Raw genomic sequence first — 25,254 nt, forward strand, 5'->3', positions numbered from 1 at the left:
CTCAAATCATTAACCCATGCATATCAGCCTCTTCAGAACTGAGACTCCATGAATTTACCACCATATTTGACAAGAATACTTTCATTAATAATTTACTACTTAAAACAGTTAAACTAAACCAAAAAAAACTACCACTTAAAGAAATATTACATTTCATCCTGAAAATATGGCCCCATATATGTCAATGTGTCCTCCCTCATAAGGCACTTTTTATGAACTTCCATGCATGATATTTATTAGGTTCTTGTTCTAATAAACATTTGCACTGACCCAAGTTAGAGATAAATTAATGAAAGATGAGTTAATGGATTTGTATTTTGTTTGCATTTGATATGAAAACCTCAGGATCATTAGCATTCTCATTCATACATGACTCTGAATGTCTCCATTTTTCTATAAGGTATTATTTCAGAAAACTGGCTTTCATAAGTGAGGTTCAGCAAAGAAACCCCTGAAATGCCTATTCCATGCATGGCTGGGGGAAAGTATTTTACTGTATATAAAAGAGTACGGGCAGAGGCATCTGAACAGTCCAGAGCAGAAAGAAACAGAGGAAGACTGGACATGACCAGGTCTATCTGCAAGAGAAGCAAGAGTAGCAAGAGAGAAAAGAGTGAGATGGGAAAAGTTGTAAAGATTTTTTTTTAAAAAAAGGGGGGTATCTGTGGGAGGGAAGAAAACCTATGACCTGCAACAGCCTGGCAAACGCTGACCTTAATCTTTCATATGACTGCCAGAAATCCTTCTATAAGCCAGCTTGGCTCATCCTTGACTGTCATTTATACACATATGAACCGACCCCTGGAATTTGGGAAATTGGATTTTCCTTTTAACCTGTCAGTTTTCAAATAAGATTCATGAGTAAAGGTGCTATTTGACAAAGCTTAGATACTGAGTTTGATCCGCAGAACCTATGTGGTAGAAAGATAGGGAATTTCCTTCCACAAATTGTCCTCTGAACTTTAAATGGGTGATATGAAATGCTTCTTTCTCTGTTACTGTCTACTTCTGTTTCTCTCTTCTCTCTCTCTCTCTCTCTCTCTCTCTCTCTCTCATATATATATATATATATATATATATATATATATATATATATTTACACATTTGTGTACACAATGTATATATACACATACACATTTACAAACAGATGATATATGGATTCATGGATGAATAGATAGATAGATGATAGAGAAAGATAGATACATAGATGGATAGATGATAGATAGATAGATAGATAGATAGATAGATAGACAGATAGATACATAGATAGACAGATAGATACATAGATAGCAGATAGATAACAAATCAAATCTGATACATTGAAAAAGATGTAAGAGAAAAGAATGAAGACATTGTATATATGAAATGTATAAAATCAATATAGTGTCATCTTGCTCTGAAAACAATCTTTCTGAATGCACTCTTGACTTCCTTGTTCCTTAGACTGTACACCAGAGGGTTCAGCATGGGGATAACCATGGTATAGAACACAGACACAGTTTTGTCAGTGTCCATGGTATGACTGGAGCTAGGCTGCAAGTACATGAAAATTACTGTGCCATAGAAAATAAAAACAGCAGTGAAATGAGAGACACAGGTGGAAATGGCCTTATGATGTCCTGTAGTTGAGTGCATCTTTAGAATTGTGATAAAAATCATTAGATAGGATACTAAGATGATTATGAGAGCAAAAAATATATTGAAGCTGGCTACACAAACAAGAATCAGCTCATTCACATGTTTATCAGAGCATGAGAGAACCATGACTGCTGGAATATCACAGAAAAAATGATGAACCACATTGGCCTTACAGAAAGAGAGACCAAATGCATCCCCAGTATAGATACAGGCATTAATGAAGCCACAGGCATAGCACCCTGCAATCATCCATGCACACATACCTGTAGTCATGGTGGTGGCATAGTGCAGGGGTTTGCACACTGCTGCATAGCGATCATAGGCCATTAAGGACAACAAGTAATTTTCCACAGTAGCAAAGCCTGTAACAAAGAACATCTGAGCAGCACAGTCATTGTAGGACATGGCTTTGTCTCCTACCAGAAACCCAGCCATGACTTTTGGAGTAACACCTGAAGAGTAACAAAGGTCTACCAGTGATAGATTGCCAAGGAAAATGTACATGGGCGTGTGGAGATGAGTGTCCAGGACAATCAGCAGGATCATCCCCAGGTTCCCCACTAGGGTGATGGTGTAAATGAGGAGGAAGGTGATGAAGAGGGGAAGCTGTAGGCCTGGGTCATCGGTGAGTCCCAACAGAAGGAAGTGTGTCACTTCTGTCCTGTTCTCCATCAAGGTTACCAGAGAATCAGTGGATGCTCTGTATCAAACTGTCAAAAGTTACAAAAAGATAAAGAAGTTAAATTACACCTCATATTATCAAGAACATGCACTTTGATATTGTCTAGAAAAGCATAACCTTGAAAGAAATTATTGTGAATTTTATATATATATATATATATATATATATATATATATATATATATATATATATATATATATGTCTACAAGGTACTGAATCTGTGTTCCAATGTTCTGCCTAATTTAAATTTTATGGGTATATTTGCTAAATGGTAAACAGTTTAATAATCTAATCAAATGATTTTCTAGGTAAATCTATCTTCTAATGAATTTTTCTTTCATTCAAACACATGTTTCTCATCTGTCAATAGCTGTCATAAAACATTTATGGAGTATTCATTGTTTCCTCTCAGCAGAGTTTTATGTTCATTTTCCTGTTCTAATAATATAAATTATGAAGCTTAAGAGTTTGAGTCATTTATTCATATTTACACAAATATAATTTGTCTATTTATGCCTGGAATTCAAATCAATCTTTAATCTATTCTGAATCATTTCTAATTTTAATGGTCAACTGAATTTATGTCAATGTACAGTGTCTACTATGGTTCACTCTTTATTTTTTAGAGTTTCATATTGTACTGAGTGATTGCACAGGTAGCAATTTATTCTGTCCACTAAGTGTTCACTTCTTATTAAGTAAACAAGAAAGGAAAAGAAAAGAAGATAGAAGTAAAGCTACAAATGTGCCATGAATTCATTAAGAAGCTCTAAATTGCACTTTACCTCACACATACATTCATTTTATGCCTCTTAACATAAAGACACATTGACAAGACTCTGGGTTAAAGCATAACCTTTTGGCTAGGCTAAAGATAATACAAGGTGGACTCTGGAATTATCCTTTTACATCTCTATGCATTGTGGTACGATAAATGAAGTGAGGGGAAAATTCTTACTGAAGTTCTGTCATAAAATACAGATATGGAACATGTTTTACTGGAGAAGATGGCTATAAGATCTGACATTTGCTATCTAGGAGTTGCTGATCCTCATCAAAACCTCTGAGTGTATATTTTTATCTAAATAATAAAGATAGTAATAAGACTTGGTTAGAGGTGATACTCTGAAATTTAAACAGATAATATGTAAAAGGCAATAGATGTGTGCTCCACATAGCTAGATAAGTGTCGTCTACTGTGTTACAGTTGTGTTCCCAAAGTGTTGTGTTTATAACTAGATCAAACTAGTTGCTAACACACAAGATTTTGATTGTAAATATTTGCCATCTTAAAATATCTTTCAGTAACCTGGAAGGACCTAGGAGATGGAAATAATATGATCAAATATACTTAATTTTAATACTGTTTTTTTTAAAAGCTCATTAAATGAAAATAAATGTCTCTCTCCAAATTGTTCTTATGGGACACTAGAGCCACTGGGGTTGTCTAAGCTTTCTAGTGTTTTCAGTCTGTTCTTATTCCACAAATGTGACTGATGACTCCACAATTCTAGATGAGTCTGTATTCTACTTTTGATATGAATAATTAATTTTAATAATCATCCCAACTCTCATCGGTGGCATACCTGAGCCAAACTAGAGCATGTAAGTTGGAATGTTCCTAGTTTATGGGATGTCCTTGGCTCACAAATTTACTTTGGTGGTAAATTTCATCTTGTATGTTATTATATTTATGTCTCTTCTCATGTAGTAATAGTATGTTATATTTATTGATTATAATTGAAGCTTTTCAAGATATCCATAAATTTCTAACTACTATTCCTTAACTTTTCATCCTCAAATTTTAATTTATAAGCCTGAATCAAACATTGTTTTCTAGCTTTAATAAAGACATGATCACATTAGAATATACTTAGCTCTACAGCCAGTAATAAAGACTTTATGTAAATATGTATCTGTATGTCCCAGTGTCTATGTCTGGAGGAGGTACAAAAAAGTATTTTCATTCTTCACTTTTAGGAAGTTGAAAATTGGAACTTATAGTAACCTAAAATTTATATACCCTGTTTTTAAAAAGAGTCAAGATTCAGAGTTGTTCAGGCTATCATCAACATAATTAAAAGCCTATGTTTTTGTTCATATCACTGCCAACATGTGTAGGTGTAGTCAAGTGAATTAGCATGAGATCATGGGGTAAAGGATAAAGCAAATTGGAAACTGTTGAATCCATTAAGGACTTTTCTTGTGAAAAAAGTGTTCTTCATGTTTAAGGATTAGCTATTATCTTTGTTTGTTGCTTTCCTCAAATAAGAAGCAATAACATAGTTCGCAATATGAGGCTATAACCTAACACCTAGTACATCATATGTTTTGGGGTTTGTTCATCCTTACTGAGACATAAGCTTGATGTACCATAAGAATATGTATGTTCCATATGATGGAATTTTTCACATTACCTCAGATTTTGAAAGCCTATTGAAATCATCTAGTTTTCTTTTAGAATAACTTATAGAGAATGTAGTTGCTTTGTTGGGGGGTTTTAAATACAACAATAATAAACTTTCATGGAGAATCAAATCTTACCAGTTTCCTAGGAGAGAACAGCCAGTCCACAATAGCATTCTGAAATCCCCCAATCAGCCTTGGAACATGGCACAAGTACTGTGAGAGAAGCTCCCTCTCAGGTAGTGGTCAAAGGCCCCATACTCTCCAATACAGGGAATGAGAAAGGAAACAGCATTTGCAAGTATTAAAGTTTAAAACTCCATTAATTCTTGGTTGGCTGGTAGAACTTCCTACTTCCTCCTAATTTGCTTCATAAATGTAAGATTTCGTCTCTCATGCCATTCACAATGTATGTAAGGCAGTTCTACAAAACTTCTCTTGAAGAGATTATTTCTCAAAAGTCAATCAATTTGATTTTATCACTTTTCCCTAGATCGTAATTGAAAACTCTTAGGAAATCCTCAGTTAACAGATGTCTTATAGATGCTAAGATTTATTGTCACTCAGATAAATATCTAACGGCCAATGAAGCATGGCATACAGCCTGTTCCTCCTAAAGTGGCATCATGAGTTACATTACAATTAGAGGCCAATACAAGGAGATCTGAGGGGGAAAATCCTAGAGACCTTGAGACCTCTAGAGAGTGTTCTATGAGAGTGTCTAAACTTCCTAATCCTATGGGGTAGAAACAATTAAGCTGTCTGTGGAGATTCAACTGGTTATTTTTATTGTGCACAATTTCTTATTACTTTTCTTTTTTAATAATTGATGCATAATTTGCATACAGAAATATCTCACTTTCTAGTGTGCAGCTTTAGGAAATCGTATCCCAATAATGGTCAGGATAACATGTCCATGGTCACCTAAATCAATTCTTCTGGGCATCTCCTTGATAACTTTCCATTCCAATTCCATGATAACTGGTTTTTTCCAAATTTTTTCCAGGTAATCACTAGATCAGCCTTGCAAGAACAATATGATCAAATACTGTTAATAATAGTATGTCAACAAGATGTGTACCACTGAAAAAATACAAACATGAGGAAATAATCACACTAAAAAATTGACTTTAGCAAGAAAAAAATTTAATATTATCTAAGGCAATGTATCTTGAATTAAATAATAAAAAACATTTTTACAAATCAATTCCCAGAAACTGATGAACTCACTTGGAAATTCTCTTTAATACATAATATATAACATATATATATATATATATATATATATATATATATATGAGTTTATTACAGATAAGAAGCCAAGTGAGTGTTTGTGCTAGCCTTCTAAAGCTGCTCTAATGAATTACTGTAAACCTGGAGGCTTGAAATGATATATATTTTTATCTGTCATGTCTAGAATCCAGAAATGCAAAATCTCAAGTTTCACATGGCTGAAGTCTATGAAATTATTAAAAACAATGTCTCCCTGTATGTTCTAGGGAGTATTGTGTTTTGCTTCTTCCCTCCTACAGTAACTGGTAATATTCCATAACTTGTGGTCCCATTACTTCCATGTTGTTTATCTGGTCTCACAGTCAACTCCTCTTTTATGTGTGGTTCATTCTTTCTTACTCTACTGTATAAGGACACATGTAATAATCTTTAAAATACACACATATAATCTTGGAAATTTTTCAGTCTCTTAAAAAGATTAAAAATGATTGTCTTACAACTCTATAGCTTTGGGATGCACAAAGAGTTTTATTGAAAGGTTTCATAAATTAACATATGTGTTTTGACAAGCCATTATTGAACCTGATACAATGTATTTTAAAGACATTTTATACTATATAGGATTTATTTTATAAATTAAACTAATTCTAGAAATTACTGGTGGAAGGTCCTATGTATGCTTCTGGATAGAAACAATATGAATATTATTACCCAAATATTGAGCCCTGAATATTACAATACTGAAGCCTGATTGCTGTTGTTGGAGGAAAGTTTATGCTTGATTTTGTAAATCTAGTAATTTTTAAAATGCCTAGAAAGGTCATTTACCCTGAGGGAAATCTACAATTGTTTTGTGAAACTGTCATGTTATCAAATTTCTTCCTAAATATTTATGTTTAAATTCATAGACACATGCTGCTCCAAATCTTAGTCAGAGATCCTTCCATTTGCTGTGAGTAGTGGTTAAGAGTCTCATAACTTCCCTAAACTCTGAGAAGAAGTGGTCGTGTGTGCTGAGTTTAGGTGCAATGTTCATCTCTCCTCACTCACCCAAATTTCTGGGACTGTCTTGAGGAAAAGCAGAAAGAATCTGAGAACTAAAGCAAAGAAGGGATGCCATAAAATGTTGTCTTCCAGACAGAACATAAATGTCATACACATGAACTCAAAGCAGATGTTCTTCCTACACAAGATAATGCCAAGAAATTTCCAACATGGATTTTTTTTCTCTGCCCCATGGCTCACAGAAACCATCAGGTGCCTGTGCTTGGTGTCAAGATTGTTGTGGCAGAGTTGTTCTTACCAGCTACCTGTTCCAGTGAGAGTGAAGGCATGTGATGCGCTGCCTTTTCTGCAAGCATTTGACATTGTGCCATAAAGAAGTGGGCTAAGGAAAAGCCACTAATTATGGGGTGAGAGTTTGTGAGGCAATATTATACTTTGTTGAATAAAGCTTCAGAATACTCACACAGGTTTTACATCAGCGATTCCTCCAAAGTCAATGGTGGAGTGGATGTGTTGTCTCTAAACTTCAGTGAACATCATACCAAAATTTGAAATGTAGATGTTCATGCAACCTTGAGTGGTTGTAGATTGTATAAGGGATGGGTTTGCTGTCTAGGTGGGAAGTATATGCAAAACTTTGCTCTGATTCCTGAAAGATCTGTGAAAATAATTTCATGTTTACAATGATCTGTATTGTTATGTAGATGAGGCGTGTAGTGATTCTGAATCAGAACTGGTGAAGAATAAGAAGATGAAGTAAAAGTGCAGCAAGGATGGATGGCAGCTTTTTCTTGAACTTGTGTGAAAGAATGCAAAGAGTAGTTCCTGTGATGCACATCCTGTGACTCATGGCATAAAAGAGATGAGAGAAGAATCCTTTCTTGAATATGAACCTAGGCCAGAATTTGAAGCCAAGACTGAACAGATGAATCCACAAGCAAAGAAAAAACACTTAGAAGATTTAAAGAGAAGAAAACTACTCCTTGTCCCATGACACCACAAGCAGAAGTTCAATATCACCTGTCTCATTTGTGTGTGTGTGTGTGTGTGTGTGTGTGTGTGTGTGTGTGTGTGTGTGTGTGTGAACAAAGGTATTGAGAATATCCTGATTTCCCTCCTCACGGACCAAAATCACCAAGAAGAGTTAGGGATCCTGACAACCAGAGAATAATTCTCTATCCAAACTATCATCAGTTTTCCATTGGTAATTTACCTCATGACATTCTTTTTCAAAAAAATAAAAATAAAAACAAGCAGAAAGACTTCTTAAGTGGTTTAGAAAAGTAATAGAATATTTCATCAATCCCAGAGGTGTTAGAGGCAAACTTTCAAATTCTCTGAACAAGTTCAAAGAAGCTTAATTTTGGAAGCACATTTAAATATGGAAGAAAAATGAGAATTGTGAGAAAATCATGGCCATGCCAAATGCTAGTCTGATTTTAGCACAAGAGTATATGTCTTAAATCTAACAGATACATATGATTCTATAGATATATAAGGTAAAATTGTTAAATAAGGTCTTCAAAAGCCTCAGAGACCCACAGAATATGGCATTTAAAGATGTTTTTTATTATTCTGAAGATTCTTTGACAACAAGACAAGTTAACTCCTGGCAACACCCAGATGACCTCAAAGAAGATGATGAGCATGAAATAACCTCCTTATGGAGTTGGCTTCGAAGGTTGCAAACAAGCCTCCAGGCAAAATGTCCTCATTCTGCCACAGACAGAATTCTGCCTAAAAATGGGCAAGACTAGATGCAGGCATAGTCAACAGCCAAACTCTGGAAAGACAGGCTAAGCAAGTCCTCAGTAGTTCCTGCCTTGAGAATGAGTCTGGCAGAGATGTTGGGCTAGAAGGCCAATGATAATGCACCAATGTTATACACAGTGTTGGGTGAGACTGTTTGGGCCGTAAACTGTCTCAGTCATTTTTTTCATGTTGGAATCTGCTAACCTGCACTTTCGGTTCACTCCGGCATTTATATTTTATTCCTTCTCAAGTCCCTGAGAGGGGTTGAAAAACAGATCATTGAGTTTTACAACCAAGTTTAGTTGGTGAAGGGATATTTTTAGATCAAGATAAAAAGTTTAAGTTACTAGAGATAAGATATGATAGATTTTGAATTTCATTCAGAAATTTAGACACAACAGGATAGGAAAGCTGTTTACTTCAAGTTTGACAAATACAAATAGCCAAATCACTATGAATGTAACATTTATATAACTCATGATTGTCTCATGATTCTCCCTGCTGTATGTAACTTTTTTATTCATATGTAATAAAATAAATGTATATGTTAAAAATGAGAGCTGTAAGAAAGCAAGAAACCAGAGACAGAGATGATGACTCCAAGGATATTAAGCACAATGATCTAGGTCCTGGTGGTCCACGTGGAATAATATATGATCATGATAGACAAGGACTGCTGCCAAGAGGGGGCATAGCCTAGGACTTATCTCTGGAATAGGAATAAGACAAATAAAAGACAGCTTCAGGGGATAGATAGGATCACTGAAGTTCCACTTTTGGCAAATTCTTAGCAGTGGGCCTGACCACTGTGTTTTCATTCTTGTTAAAGTATTTTTGGCTTAGGAATGTGATACAGTGATTTTGATCACTTCTTCTATATGAAAAGTGTGTTTTGGTTATTGGTTAATCTGAGGTAGATATTATTATCCCAGTTTCACAAGATTCGTGTTGTTAATTTATAAATATAAGCTTGGAGAATTAAGAACTTATCTTAACCTATGTACAACAAAATGAATTTTAAAAGACATAACCACTGAATCCAGGTCATTCAGGTTTTAAAAATACCCTGTTAAAATCTGTTTTTACTATTACTCTTTGTGCTATTAATGCTGGAAACACAAATAGGGCAATTTTGTGCAATTGGAGGATCTTGCATTTTTCTCCCTCTCCTCCACTACAAGCCAACAGAAACATGTTGTGTATTCATTAATATATACTATTGGGTCACCCCTTTAGACTCCCGGGAGCCTCTCTTGTCCCAGATATTCCTCCTGTCAGCTTCCATTCTCTCTCCTAGTCCTTGTGCAGACCCCTTCTTTCCTCACAAATCTGACTCCCATCTCTATTCCCCTCTGCATCTCCTCATCCACCCAGTTTACTCTTTCCATCTACTTTAGATGTCTATTTTATTTCCTCTTCTAAGTGAGGTTCAGGTATCCTTCCTTTGGCCCTCCTCTGGCTGAGACTCTTAGTAGCAGGGGTTTAGGATCCTGAGATAACAACCTCCTGCAGCCAGGTTGGACTTCCAGTGGAGAGAGGGGGCACAAATCCACCTATAAAGCTTTCCACTGAGACTGAACCACCAATTAATGAGAATGCATGGTCTGGACCCTGGACCCCCTTCACATAGCAGCAGATGTGCGGTTTGATCAACATGTGGGTTCCCTAAAGATAGGAGTAGAGGCTTTCTGACTCCAATGTCTGCCTTTGGATACCTTTCCCCTAGGTGGGCTGCCTTGTCAGGCCTCAGTGGAAGAGGATGAGCTTATTCCTGCTGCAATTTGAGATGCATGGGTGGGTTGGTACCCTTTGGGGAACACTCCTTCTCTGAGAAGAAGGAAAGGGGCAATGAGAGGAGGAGAGCATAAAGCATGAGACTGGGAGGAGATGAGGGTAAAGGCTGCAGAGTTATTAAATAAATAATAAAAGAAAAAAGGATTAAAAAATCTGTAGAGTACTTTGGAGTCATACCATTCACACCTGTACCAGGAAACAAAAAGCAAAAAAACTTTCAGCTTCTTTTCCAGTACAGAATAGCTTGTGATATGATAAGGGCATTTTTTTTCTCCTTGATATTGCTAGCCTATGCACAAATAAACTGTAACAAAACAAAACTGCAAATATATTTCAGAAGAAAAGCAGCTAGCTAGTTATAAAAAGAAATCAAAGATGAGAACCTCAAATGCTATGATCTTTACTATTAGGCCAGATTTTTTTGGCTCCATATCTTTTTTGTTTTGTTTTGTTTTGTTTTGTTTTTCAAGAAAGGGTTTCACTGTGTAGCCTTGGCTGTCCTGGACTCACCGTGTAGACCTTGCTCATGTCAAACTCACAGAGATCCACCTGCCTCTGCCTCCCTGAGTATTGGGATTACAGACATAAGCCACCGATCCTGGCATGGCTCCATATCATAATTGTTTTCTTACTCTCTCTGCCATGCAGGATGGATGGCAGCTCAACACACTCACAAGTACAGATATGAACATCTGTGGTAAACTTACTACTTCACAAGTTACAACACAAAAAAATTGCTGCATATCCAAGTCAAATATTACAAACATTAAGATTCTCCTACTTATATTGTATGGTGATGATAAATTAAACATGGAAGTCTATTGTATAGTTTGATCATATCCATTCCTTTACACTACCCTTCTTTTTCCCTCCTCTTTACTTCTCCTTCTCGTCTCCTTTCTTCTCCTTGTCTCTCTTATGTTGTCATGTGGAGATATGGAATATGCATGGCATCAGATTCTCTTTATATGTCATATGAGTCTTGCATAGAGTTGGAGGGGTATAATAAGGGAAAGCTATGATCAAGACACACTGTATATATATATATATATATATATATATATATATATATATATATTTCAAAGATTAAATTTAAAAATTTAAATAACATAAGTATGTGACAAAATTTACTAATTTAATTCTTTTTAGTGCACATTTTAGTATAACAGTAAGAGTGTTCACGTCATTATATGTTTACTAAAGTACTTAGTATATTGCAAAACAAATTAAAACAAATATTTTGTATTGTATTGTATTTTGTATTTTGTATTGTTTGCAATAATTTTCCTAGGTATGAAAGTAGAGACATGAGAAACAAGCTTACACTACTCAGATTTCTATTACTCTGAAAAAATACCAGAGAAAATAGATTATTAAAAAATACCTTTTTCTACTTAAGATCTCAGGAATATCAGTGCCTGGTCAATTGTCCACATGACCTTTGGATCTATAGTGAAATAATATATCATTCTAGAGTAAACCTAGCAGAGAAAAAAATTGCTTGGTGGCAACAAGAAAGCAAAGGTGGACAAGAAAAGGGAATGTGATGCCTATGTCCCCTTTAGTAGTGTGCCTAATTTGCTTCCACCAATTTTCACCTACTAAACTATATATCCCCTCCCAACAGGGCCAAAAACAAAGAATCAAGACTTCAATACATAAGCCTTGGAAGGGCAGAGGATACAGAGTGTTGATAGGAATTATAGCACAAATATCAACAATAACCAAAATATGGACCTTCTTTCCACATCTCTGTAGCATAAAAAATAAATATTTAAAATAGGCATTTCTCAAAAGACCAACATATAATCAATAGATCTAGGAGAACATACTTACAATTAGAAACATACACCTAGGGTATTGAAAAAAAACTGCACATACATGTTATTTCACACTTCTTAAAGTATCTACTGTTAAGAGTAAAAGTTGACAAGTATTGGTGAGGGTTTAAATAAATGGAAATACCTACTTACTATTTGGGAAGTAAACAAACTGCTATGGAATATGTAAAGTAGCTGCCCAATTTTTAGAAATTGAACTACCGCTAATATTTTTTCTTTTTATCTTGTCTCAACAAGTTGAAGTCAGTATCTAAGTTAAATAAGTATCTTCCTGGTATCATTCACAAACATCAAAAGGCAGAATGGGCTAAATCTTCACCATCGAATGAATTGTTTAAAAAAAAGCTTTAGCTTTGTAAATTGTAAATATGCTTGCCCTGTTCAAAGATCATTATTAAAAGATTATGTAAAGACAGAGAAAAATGTAGTAGAAAATGATCAGCATGCTGATAGTTCTGAAGTCATATAGTCCTTGCAGACTACAGTTTTGAGATTTACTCAGAATTTAGATTTGGAGACTAAAACCAAGACTTTGAATTTTGGTATGTTATTTTGACGCCGTCAATAAAAATATAAAAACAAGCCATCTCCATAAGGAGGTTCTTTGGTACTCATCATCCTCTTTGAGGTAGACTGGGTGTTGCCAGGAGCCAACCTGTCTCTTTGTCAATGAATCTTTAAAACATCAAAAACATTTTTAAATGTCATATTCTGTATGCCGCTGAGTTTTTTAAAGACGTTATCTAACTATTTTACCTTATCTTTTTATAGAATCATATCTATCTGTTGCACCTAAAATGTATATTATTGAGATAAAAATAGATTAGTAATTATATGACCATGATTTGAACAACTAACAATTAACTTGTACAACTTATTTATCCTAAACAACCTGCAATCATACTTTCAAAGTACTGGAAGTAAACATTGTATGATAATTGAGTTATATGGGTATAATACTTCAAATTACAGTAGAAATAATATAATGTGTGTGAAGAATACTTTTAAATTTGAATTCTCAAGTCTCTGGTGGGATTGAAGGCCAGATAGTTTAGTTTTACAATTAAACTTAGTTGTTTAGGGGGTAAGATGGTTTTAGGTTTAATAGATGTTTTAAGTTGATAATGATGAGATATGATAGATAAAGATTTACATTCAGAATTTTAGATGCACCAAGATAGGAACGATGTCAAGGCTGTGAAATACAAATAGCCACAACGTTAAGAATGTAACATTTTATATAATTCCTGATTGTTTTATGGTTCTTCTTGCTGTAGGTAATTTATTGTATATATGTGTAATAATATAAATGTATATGTAAAAATAAAAAAATAATAAAAACATATAAAAACAAGATTCATGCCAGGATGTGGCATAGATTCTCTATCTTGAGAGTATGAAAATAAGGTGAGTCTTCTTGGTAACCTGCTGTCCTTCCTCTGAGTGCCACCAGGTCTCCCCCTCCAGGGGACATGGTCAAAGGTGAGGCACCAGAGTATGTGAGAAAGTCATATCCCACTCTCCACTCTACTGTGGAGAGTGTTCTGTCCATTGGCTAGATCTGGGTAGGGGTTTAAGGTTTACCGCCTGTATTGTCCTTGGCTGGTGCCTTAGTTTGAGCGGGACCCCTGGGCCCAAATCTGCCTATCATAATGTTCTACTTGTAGGTTTCTAGGACCCTCTGGATCCTTCTACTTTGCCATTCTCCCATGCTTCTCTCATCTAGAGTCCCAATAGGATGTCCTCCCCTCTGTCTCAGTTTCCTGGTAAGTGAAGGCTTTCATGGGACATGCCCCTTGGGCTAGTATGCAGATATAAGTGAGTATATCCATTTGAGTCTTTCTGCTTCTGGGTTAACTCACTCATTATCATCATTTCTACCTCAATCCATTTATCCACAAATTTCGGGAATTCCTTGTTTTTAATAGCTGAATAGTATTCCATAGTGTATATGTACCACAGTTTCTTTATCCATTCTTCTATTGATGGACACTTAGGCTGTTTCCATGTTCTGGCTATTATGAATAAGGCTGCTATGAACAGACTTGATACCCTATGAGCATATACAGGGGGAGATAATCCCCCTCAGGAACAGTCATAGGGGAGGGGAATAAGGGGGAAATGGGAGGGAGGGAAGAATGGGAGGATACAAGGGATGGGATAACCATTGAGATGTAACAAGAATAAATTAATAAAAAAAGGAAAAAAAAAGAAAATAAGTTGAGTCAATGATGTGACTAAAGTCACACCAACTCTTCCTGGCTCCAGCTTGAGTCTAGTAAGACACTTCTCAATCCTCCACCCTGTTCCCTCAACAACCACATCTGCCTTAACAACACATTTGGGACTTACATGACCCTGACCATGGCCTATACATATTTGCCAAAGTAAATGTTTAAATCAAAATTATTTGCTATGTCCTTTATAAAATTCTATTTTATGCCAAATAAAATGTTGCATTCTTACTCTGACTCTGACTGTCACCTAACACTGATGTAACTGTGGATTTGGAGGGTTGTCTTTTTAAAAAGCTGTATCCATGAGCTTTGACACCAAGAGACTCTGAAGAATTAGCTCTTGGTCACTGGCCAAAATTAAATGACTCTTATATTCATAGTTTGTTTAATTAGTCTGGTGCTCTGTGTCTTTCATTTCTGGAGGCCCCACTGAAATTACCTTATGTGTACAGAACTCATCCTCACTCCAAGTCTCCACATCCAGTGGTGAGGATGCATGGAAGATATCCGCTGAAAAACTGCAGGGCCTTGTGTTTCCCACTGATGGGTTAATAAAAACATTAAAATGGATGAGTTCTTCTGCCACTCTCAAGAGGTATCCTGTACACTGAATTCAGTTCTGGATAAGAGGGCTAGCTCTCCTGAGGATCTTCTTGGGGACTAAGAAAAATGGGTCTCTTGGGGGAACCTTCTTTCTCATGCAGATTGTGTTATCAAAATGTAAACCAAAAACACAACCAGAGAGGTTGAAGAAATAATAAGTCAGCCATTATCATGTTTATGAGAGCTTTATTAGTAAATGCCAAACTTTGGAAGAAATAAAAAAATATATTTCAATACATGAGTAGATGTAGTATATCCAACCTAACATTATTCAGTTCTAAAATTAACAGAAATATCAAGTCATAAAAATAAGGAAAAATTCAAAAAGAAGAAAAAAAGAAAGTTTATGTTATAAAAATCAAATCAATTATTTAAACTCTTTCTATTGAAATCTAGCTACATTCCAAATTTCCCACTCAAGTCTGTATATGTTCAGAACACACACACACACACACACACACTCTTAAAATATATGCATATTTATGTATCTACATATACCAAGACATGACAAGCAAATGCCAGCATTTCTTAGAAATTTTCTTGGCTTTTCTCATTTATGTATGTTATAAATTTGCAAATACTTTAATATAAAATAGATGTCTGAAGAGATCCAAGATGGCGGCGAGCAGTGTGGACCGTGTTTAGAAGCTCCAGTAAACAATTCAGGGAATTGCACAGATTTCTGAACCAGAAACACTGAGGTCCCCGAATTTTCTTGGATTGGAGCAGCGGCGGCAGCAGCAGTGGTAACAGTGACAGCAGCAACAGTGGCTGAGGTTTGCAGCTTGGAGCCCTCCAGCAGACGCGATTGGTGTGGTGGTCGGGTAGGAGTTGCTGCGGGAGAGGGGACTTTGGGCAGGATTTCGGTCACGCGGTGCCTTGAGACACAAACTGGACTTGGCAGACAGTTCAGCCCCAGAGTACCAAGTTTAGCTCAGTGCGCAGTGCCATGGAGACACTAGCTCAGCTCAGTGGCAGCTCCCCTGCTGTGATGCAGGCTGTTCCATTAGCTCAGCTCAGTGTGCAGTTCTACTGCTCTGACTCAGGCTGAGTGCAGCACACAGATTCAGACCAGAGTCCCTAGCTCGACTTGCAGGGCAGTTTGGGCCCAGAGACTCTAGCTGAGCTTTGCACACAGGCTCAGTGGCCCTGAGACTCTGGCTGGACTCTCCACGCAGTTTAGACCCAGAGTCCTGGCCTGAATTCAGCGTGCAGTGTGGGTCCAGAGTACCTGGCTGAGCTCAGTGCACAATTCCACCCTGGAGACTAGGGCAGAGCTCGGCATGCAGTTTGGGGCCAGAGTCCCTAACTGTTCTTGGTGGATAGGTTGGTCCCAGATACTCTAGCTGAGCTTTTGGCACAGTCCCGGCTCTAAGACTCTGGTTGGACACACTGTGCAGTTTGAATCCAGAATTCCTGGCTGAGCTTGGTGGACGGTCCGGGCCCTGAGTCTCTAGCTGACCACAGCATGCGCCTTGGGCCAAAAGCCCCTAGCTGAGCTTGGTGCACAGTCCCAGCCCAAAAATTCTGGCTGGATTCTGTGAGCATTTTGGGCCCAGAGTCCCTAGCTGAGCTCAGCAGACAGTTCGGGCCCTGAGAATCTAGCTGAGCTCGGCGTGTGGTTCAGGCCCAGTGTCCCTGGGTGGACTTGGCAGGGGACCTGAAATGCTGTGGATACTTTTGCCTGACCCAATGCTCATTCAGAAACCCAGAACGATTGGAGGACCCACAGTACAGGGGAGCTGAGGATCACTGCTGTGAGAGTCCAACACGACAGGGCTAGCCTCCTGCCATCTGCACCAGTGAAGCATCAAAGCTTCCAGCCCAGGGAAATCATGAGAAAACAAGTGAATCTATCATCAGACTCCCTCCATCCAACTCTGGAAGCTACACAACAAAAACAGAGATGGCAAGATGTCTAAAGTACAGCGTAAAAGCATATGCAAAAACCACCAAAACAACATGGTGTCTCCAGTTTCCAGTTTTCCCAAAGAAAACAACCCAGAGAACTCAAACACAACGGAAATACAAGAAAATGACCTCCAATCCTTAGTAATGAGGATTATAAATGGAGGAAACAAATAAAATTAGTAATCAAATGCAAGAAGACGCAACCAAACAGGTGAGAGACATAAAAGAAGCACATGGAGTGTAACTGGAAATTTTTCAGGAAATGCAAACAACCAGATGAGAGAAGTAAATAAAACGGTTCAAGCTCTGATGACCTATAAAGAGGCAATTGAAGAAACACAGGAATATACAAACAATCAGATGAAAGAAATAAAAAAAAATCAGTTCAAGATCTGAAGATGAAAATGGATTCAATGATATACACACAGACAGAAGAAAAACTAAAAAGTGAGACCTCAGAGAAGAAGGTGAGCAACACAGAGGTGAGCTTTTCTAATAGAATCCAAGAGATGGAAGAACGAATCTCAAGTCTAGAAGATACAATCATAGGTCTTGAAGCAACCATTAAAGAAAATGCCAAATCTGGAAAACTCTTGACACAAAACATCCAAGAAATCAAGGAGACCATGAAAAGAAGAAATCTGAGGATAATAAGCATTGAAGAAAGAGGAGATATCAGACTCCAAGGCCCAGAAAATATTCTCAACAAAATCATAGAAGAAAATTTCCCCAATCTAAAGAAAGAGACACCTATAAACATACAAGAGGCCTACAGAACACCAAATAGAAGTGGCCAGAAAAGAAAAACTGCCCATCACATAATAATAAAAACACAAAACATACAGAACAAAGAAAAAATATTAAAAGCTGCAAGAGAAAAGGGCCAAATAACATTTAATGGCAAACCTATCAGAATTACACCCGACTTCTCAGCAGAGACCATCAAAGCCAGAAGGGCCTGGACAGAGATCCTGCAAACCCTAAGAGACCACAGATGCCAGGCCAGACTACTTTACCCAGCAAAACAATCAATAAGAAATGACAGAGAAAAGAAAATAGTCCATGACAAAACCAAATTCAAACAGTACCTGTCCACAAATCCAGCTTTACAGAAGGTACTAGAAGGAAAACTCCATCCCAAAGGGTCAAGCTACAACCAAAACTACTCAGGAAATAGATAACTATACCATGGCAAAAACACAACTACACAAACGCTCGACTGGAACCAACATCAAAATTAAGACTCTTAACAGTCACTGGTCATTAATATCTCTCAATGTCAATGGTCTCAATTCTCCAATAAAAAGACACAGACTAACTGAATGGGTGCATAAGCATGATCCAATATTCTTCTGCATTCAAGAAACACATCTCACCCACAACGACAGGATAAAAGGTTGGAAAAAACTATTCCAAGCAAATAGTCACAAGAAGCAAGGAGGCATAGCCATTTTAATATAGAACAAAATAGACTTTCAACCAAAATGAATCAAAAGGGATGAGGACGGACACTTCATACTCATCAAAGGTAAAGTCAACCAAGATGACATCACAATTCTGAACATATATGCTCCCAATACAAGGGCACCCACATTTGTAAAAGATCTATTAAAAAGGTTAAACCAAACATCGATCCCCACATAATAATAGTGGGAGACTTCAACACCCCACTCTCACTGAAGGATAAGTCATTGAAACAGAAACTAAGCCGAGAAATAACATCATTAACCAATGCCATGAATCAGATGGATCTAACAGATATTTATAGAACCTTTCACACAAACAAGAAGGAATATACCTTCTTCTCTGCACCCCATGTAACCTTCTCCAAAATTGATCACATTGTAGGGCACAAAGCAGGCCTCAACAGATACAAGAGGATTGAAATAATACCTTGTATCCTATCAGATTACCATGGGCTTAGGCTGCAATTCAATAATAACAGAAATAACAAAAAACCTACACGTATGTGAAAACTAAACAACTCTCTGCTAAATGACACCTGGGTCAGGGAAGAAATAAAGAAAGAAATCAAGGAGTTTCTGAAATTCAATGAAAATGAAGGAACAACATACCCAAATTTGTGGGATACATTGAAAGCAGTACTAAGAGGAAAATTCATAGCACTAGGTGCCTTTAAAAAGAAATTGGAAACATTGCACATAAGCATCTTAACGACACAACTGGAAGCCCTAGGGGAAAAAAAGAAGCAGAAACAGCCAAAAGAAGTAGACGTCTGGAAATAATCAAACTCAGGGTTGAAATTAACAAATTAAAAACTAAGAAAACAATCGTAAGAATCAACAAAACCAAGAGCTGGTTCTTTGAGAAAATCAACAAGATAGAAAAACCATTAGCCAAACTAATTATAAGACAGAGAGACAGTATTGAAATCAACAAAATCAGAAATGAAAAGGGAGACAAAACAACAGACAAAGAAGAAATAGAAAGAATCATAAGATCCTACTTTGAAGGCATATATGCCACAAAATTTGAAAATCTAAGGGAAATGGACGATTTTCTTGATCAATTTCACTTGCCAAAGTTGAGTGAAGAGCAGATAAACAAGCTAAATAGTCCCATTTCCCCTACAGAAATAGAAGCAATCATTGATAGTCTCCCAACCAAAAAAAAGCTCAGGGCAAGATGGTTTCAGTGCAGAATTCTACCAGAACTTCAAGGGTGAGATAATACTGATACTCTTCAAGCTACTCCAAAAGATAGAAATAGATGGAACATTACCATGAGGCCATAGTCTCATTGATACCTAAACCTCACAAAGACTCAACAAAGAAAGAGAATTTCAGACCAATTTCTCTTATGAACATCGACGCAAAAATACTCAATAGAGTACTTGCAAAACGAATACAAGAACACATCAAAGATAACATTCTTCATGACTGAGGAGGCTTCATTCCAGGCATGCAGGGATGGTTTAATATACAGAAATCCATCAATGTAATCCACCATATAAACAAACTGGAAATAAAAAATCACATGATCATCTACTTAGATGCAGAGAAAGCATTTGATAAAATTCAACACCCACCCATGTTTAAAGTTTTAGAGAGATCGGGAATACAAGGCACTTTCCTCAACATAATAAAGGCTATATACAACAAGCCAATAGCCAAAATCAAAGTAAATGGTGAGATACTCAAGGAAATTCCTCTGAAATTGGGAACAAGGCAAGGCTGCCCACTCTCTCCATATCTCTTCAATATAGTACTCGAAGTTCTAGCCAGAGCAATAAGAAAACAAAAGGAGGTCAAAGGTATCCAAATGGGAAAGGAGGAAGTCAAATTATCCCTATTTGCAGATGATATGATAGTGTTCATAAGTGACCCTCAAAATTCCACCAGAGAACTCCTACAGCTGATAAACACCTTCAGCAAATTGGCTGGATACAAAATTAACTCAAAAAAGTCTATAGTCTTTCTATACACAAATGACAAGCCTGCAGAGGAAGAAATTAGGAAAACTACACCCTTCACATTAGCCACAAGCAATATAAAATGTTTAGGAGTTACTCTAACCAAGCAAGTGAAGGACTTGTTTGAAAAAAATTTCAAAACTCTGAAGAAAAAGATTGAAGATGACATGAGAAGATGGAATGGTCTTCCTTTCTCATGGATCATGAGAATTAACATAGTAAAAATGGCCATCTTACCAAAAGCAATCTACAGATTCAATGCAATCCCTATCAAAATACCTACACAATTTTTAAAGACATTGAAAGTTCAATTCTGAACTTCATATGGAAAAACAAAAAACCCAGAATAGCTAAAACAATCTTGTACAATAAAAGATCCTCAAAAGGAATCTCCATACCTGATCTCAAACTGTACTATAAAGCAATAGTAATTAAAACAGCATGGTACTGGCATAGCAACAGGCTGGTTGATAAGTGGAATCAAATCGAAGACCCAGATATGAATCCACAGACATATGGTCACTTGATTTTTGACAAAGAAGCCAAATCCATTCAATGGAAAAAGGATAGCATCTTCAACAAATGGTGCTAGTCTAACTGGAGGTCTATGTATGTGTAAAATAAATGCAACTGGTTCTATATTTGTAACCTTGCACAAAACTCAAATCCAAATGGATCAAAGACCTCAACTTAAAACCAGAGACACTAAGTCAGTTAGAACAAAAACTGGGGAAGAGCCTGGAACATATTGGCACAGGAGACAACTTCCTGAACAGAACACCAGCAACCCAGGCCTTAATGTCAGCAATTTAAAAATGGGATCTCATGAGGCTGAGAAGCTTCTGTAAGACAGGAAATACTGTCAAGAGAACAAAGTGACAGCCTACAGACTGGGAAAAGATCTTCACCAATCCTACATCTGACAAAGGTCTAATATCCAAAATATATAAAGAACTCAAAAAATTAAACACCACCAAACCAAATAACCCAATTGAGAAATGGGGCTTGGAACTAAACAGAATTCTCAACAGAGGAATATCAAATGGCTGAGAAACACTTAAAGAAATGCTCAACCTCCTTAGTCATCAGGGAAATGCAAATCAAAACAACTCTGAGATTCCATCTTATACCCATCAGAATGGCTAAGATCAAAAATTCAAGCGACACCACGTGCTGGCGAGGATGTGGAGAAAGAGGAATACTCCTTGATTGCTGGTGGGAATGCAAACTAGTACAGCCACTTTGGAACTCTATCTGGTGCTATCTCAGAAAACTTGGAATAGGGCTTCCTCAAGACCCAGCTATTCCACTCCTTGGAATATACCCAGAAGATGCTCCAGCACACAACAAGAAAATTTGCTCAACCATGTTCAAAGCAGCCTTATTCATAATAGCCAGAACATAGAAACAGCCTAAGTGTCCCTCAGTAGAAGAATGGATAAAGAGACTGTGGTACATATACACTATGGAATACTACTCAGCTATTAAAAACAAGGAATTCCCGAAATTTGTGGACAAATGGATTGAGGTAGAAATGGTCATAATGTGTGAGTTAACCCAGAAGCAGAAAGATTCAAATGGTATATACTCACTTATATCTGCATACTAGCCCAAGGGGCATGTCCTATGAAAGCCTTCACTTATCAGAAAACTGGGAAAAAGGGGAGGACATCCTATTGGGACTCTAGATGAGAGAAGCATGGGAGAATAGCAAAGTAGAAGGATCCAGAGGGTCCTAGAAACCTACAAGTGGAACATTATGATAGGCAGATTTGGGCACAGGGGTCCCGCTCAAACTAAGGCACCAGCCAAGGACAATACAGGCTGTAAAACTTTAAACCCCTACCCAGATCTAGCCAATGGACAGAACACTCTCCACAGTAGAGTGGAGAGTGGGATATTACTTTCTCACGCACTCTGGTGCCTCACCTTTGACCATGTCCCCTGGAGGGGGAGACCTGGTGGCACTCAGAGGAAGGACAGCAGGTTACCAAGAAGAGACTTGATACCCTGTGAGCATATAAAGGGGGAGGAATTCCCCCTCAGTCACAGTCATAGGGGAGGGGAGTAAGGGGGAAATGGGAGGGAGGGAAGAATGGGAGGATACAAGGGATGGGATAACCATTGAGATGTAACAAGAATAAATTAATAAGAAATGAAAAAAATAGGCGTCTGAAGATATGAGTGTGTTACGCAGCAATCTATGTGCATTGTAGAGCTTAAATCTAACTAATACACAAAGAATATGGAAGGGCAATAAAAATTATTTTCAATGTGAAATCTGAATCTTACATAAAAACTTGACCTTCTCAACTACTTTCTTGAATGAGTTTTTGACTTCTTTGTTCCTCAGGCTGTAAACCAAAGGGTTTAGTGTGGGGATGATCATAGTGTAGAACATAGATGCTATTTTATCTGCATCCATGGAATGACTGGAACTGGGTTGTAAGTACATGAAAATGACAGTGCTATAAAATACAAAGACTACAGTGAGGTGGGAGGCACAGGTGGACAAGGCTTTTTGGAGTCCTTTATCTGACTTCATCTTCAAGACAGCAATAAATATGAAAAGATAAGAAACTAAGATAATCAGAAGAGCAAAGAAGACATTGAAGGTTGACAGAAAAACAAGAATCACTTCGCTAAGATGTGTATCAGAACAAGATAGAGCCAGTACTGCTGGGATATCACAGAAAAAGTGATGGACCACATTGGATTTACAAAAAGAGAGGCTGAATATGACCCCAACATGAAAAATAGCATTCAAGAAACCACAGATATAACAGCCAACGTTCAGAAAAATACAAACACTTGTTGTCATCCTGGTGGAGTAGTGCAGAGGCTTACACACTGCTACATAGCGGTCATAGGCCATTGATGCTAAGAGATAATTTTCCCCAGTAGCAAACCCTGTAAAAAAGAACATCTGTGCAGCACAGGCATTGTAGGAGACCACTTTGGAGACTATGAAAAATTCAGACATGACTGTGGGCGTGACAGCTGAGGAGTAACCCAAGTCTACAAAAGACAGGTTACAGAGGAAAAAGTACATGGGTGTGTGCAGGTGAGAGTCCATAAGAACCAACATTATTATCCCCAGGTTTCCAACCACATCAGTGAGATAAATGAGTGTGAACGCAACGAAGAGGGGGACCTGCAGGCTTGGGTCATCAGTTAGTCCCAGGAGAATGAACTCTCTCACTTTGGTACAATTCTCCATCAAGTATCTCAGAGTCAGTAGATGTCCTATAGAAATGAGAATTAAAGGAAGAGAATGATAAACAAAAAATATTTTTGTTTTCGTAAAACATACAATGATTTATTACCTCATTCAGTTTAGAACAAATATTTTTTAAAGGATAGTTGTGCAGAGGATATAGAGAAAATAGAACTGGAGAGAGCCTGTATATTTTTTGTGGTTAAGTAAGTTACTACATGAGAGTGTAAGTTACTACAGAGAATATTGCATAGGTTCTTCAAAAAATACTTGTATGTAGGAAGGGAACTTGTAAGCAGGCAGAGGAGCAGTAGAGGTGGGAGAGAGATATAAAACAGATATTATAACAATCAGAATGGGTATTATATTTAATAATAATATAATGATATAATTAATATATGAACACTTCATGAAAAAAGAAACCATGAGTCTGAAAAAGGGCAAGGATTTGGAGGAGAGAAAAAGGAGTGGTAAATACTGTAATTATAATCTCAATAATAAAATAAATAACTTTTTAAAGTGGTATAAATACAGATAAAATATTATTCAGCTATAGAGAAAATGAAATCCTGCCCTTTATAGCAAAATGGATGGATGGAAATCTATGCTAAATAAGATAAGTCAGACACAAAAATACAAATGCTTATTCACATGTGGTAGCTTTTGAAAAGTTGATGTGAATACTGGATAGTAACTAGCCAGTGGCTGAGAAGAAAGTGGAAAGTGGAGCTTGAGAATGTCTCAATAATAAGCAACTAAAATGGCCAGAGGTAATAAGCTGTGGTGCTATAGTAGAGAGAAAGTAGTTCACAATGAGGTGTTGTATCTTTTATAAAGAATGAGAAGAAATGAACTTAGAGCTCCATATTTAATAGGGAGATTAAAATGTCTAATAACCTTATTTTATCAATAAAAACTCAACACATGTATTAGCTCAGAACATTACACATAAAAGTTAAATAAAACTGAACATCTTAAATGTAAACAAATAAGTAAACAAAAGTTTATATATATATATTGCATATTCAACTAAGAGTTATTTTAGGAAACATTTTCTCTAGTTGAATCCCATTTAGGATATAGTAAACCTAATTGGAACTTTAAAATATATAAGTAAAATGAAACTAAGGATGTTGGAATCTGTAAATATCATGTACATAATTATGTCTTAAATCTATACTTATACATTTACATATCTAAGAACATGGTTATTATCTGCATTATAATTATATGTCATTAATTAATCATACTATGCATATAGTTGTTAATATGTAATTAGTGGTTATAAATATATCAAAAGTATTCTACTGAAGAATATTTATATCACTTTTAGTTGTACATGTATATAAATTAATATAGAGAATATATAATGAACTGCCCAAACTTATTAACTGAAATAAATATTTGCAAAACTTCATCTTCCTCTAATCTAGTAAAATATTGTAAATATATGGTATTCACATGGATAATCTTCCACACAATTAACTTATTTTTTGAGCCCT

General features: G+C 36.6%; 1 protein-coding gene across 1 annotated transcript; it reads right to left on the reverse strand.

The window, feature by feature from the left end:
* Nucleotides 1-1,386: 1,386 nt before the first annotated feature.
* Nucleotides 1,387-23,755, reverse strand: LOC311609409 (uncharacterized protein; the record flags this gene model as incomplete). Its single annotated transcript, XM_084802501.1, has 3 exons — nt 1,387-2,338; nt 6,094-6,139; nt 22,828-23,755. 3 exons carry the CDS (start codon nt 23,753-23,755, stop codon nt 1,387-1,389), a joined length of 1,926 nt encoding a protein of 641 aa, XP_084658627.1.
* Nucleotides 23,756-25,254: the final 1,499 nt, after the last annotated feature.

This window comes from Acomys minous, assembly GCF_964271855.1.
Source record: "Acomys minous genome assembly, chromosome: 2".
NCBI classification, from domain to species: domain Eukaryota; kingdom Metazoa; phylum Chordata; class Mammalia; order Rodentia; family Muridae; genus Acomys; species Acomys minous.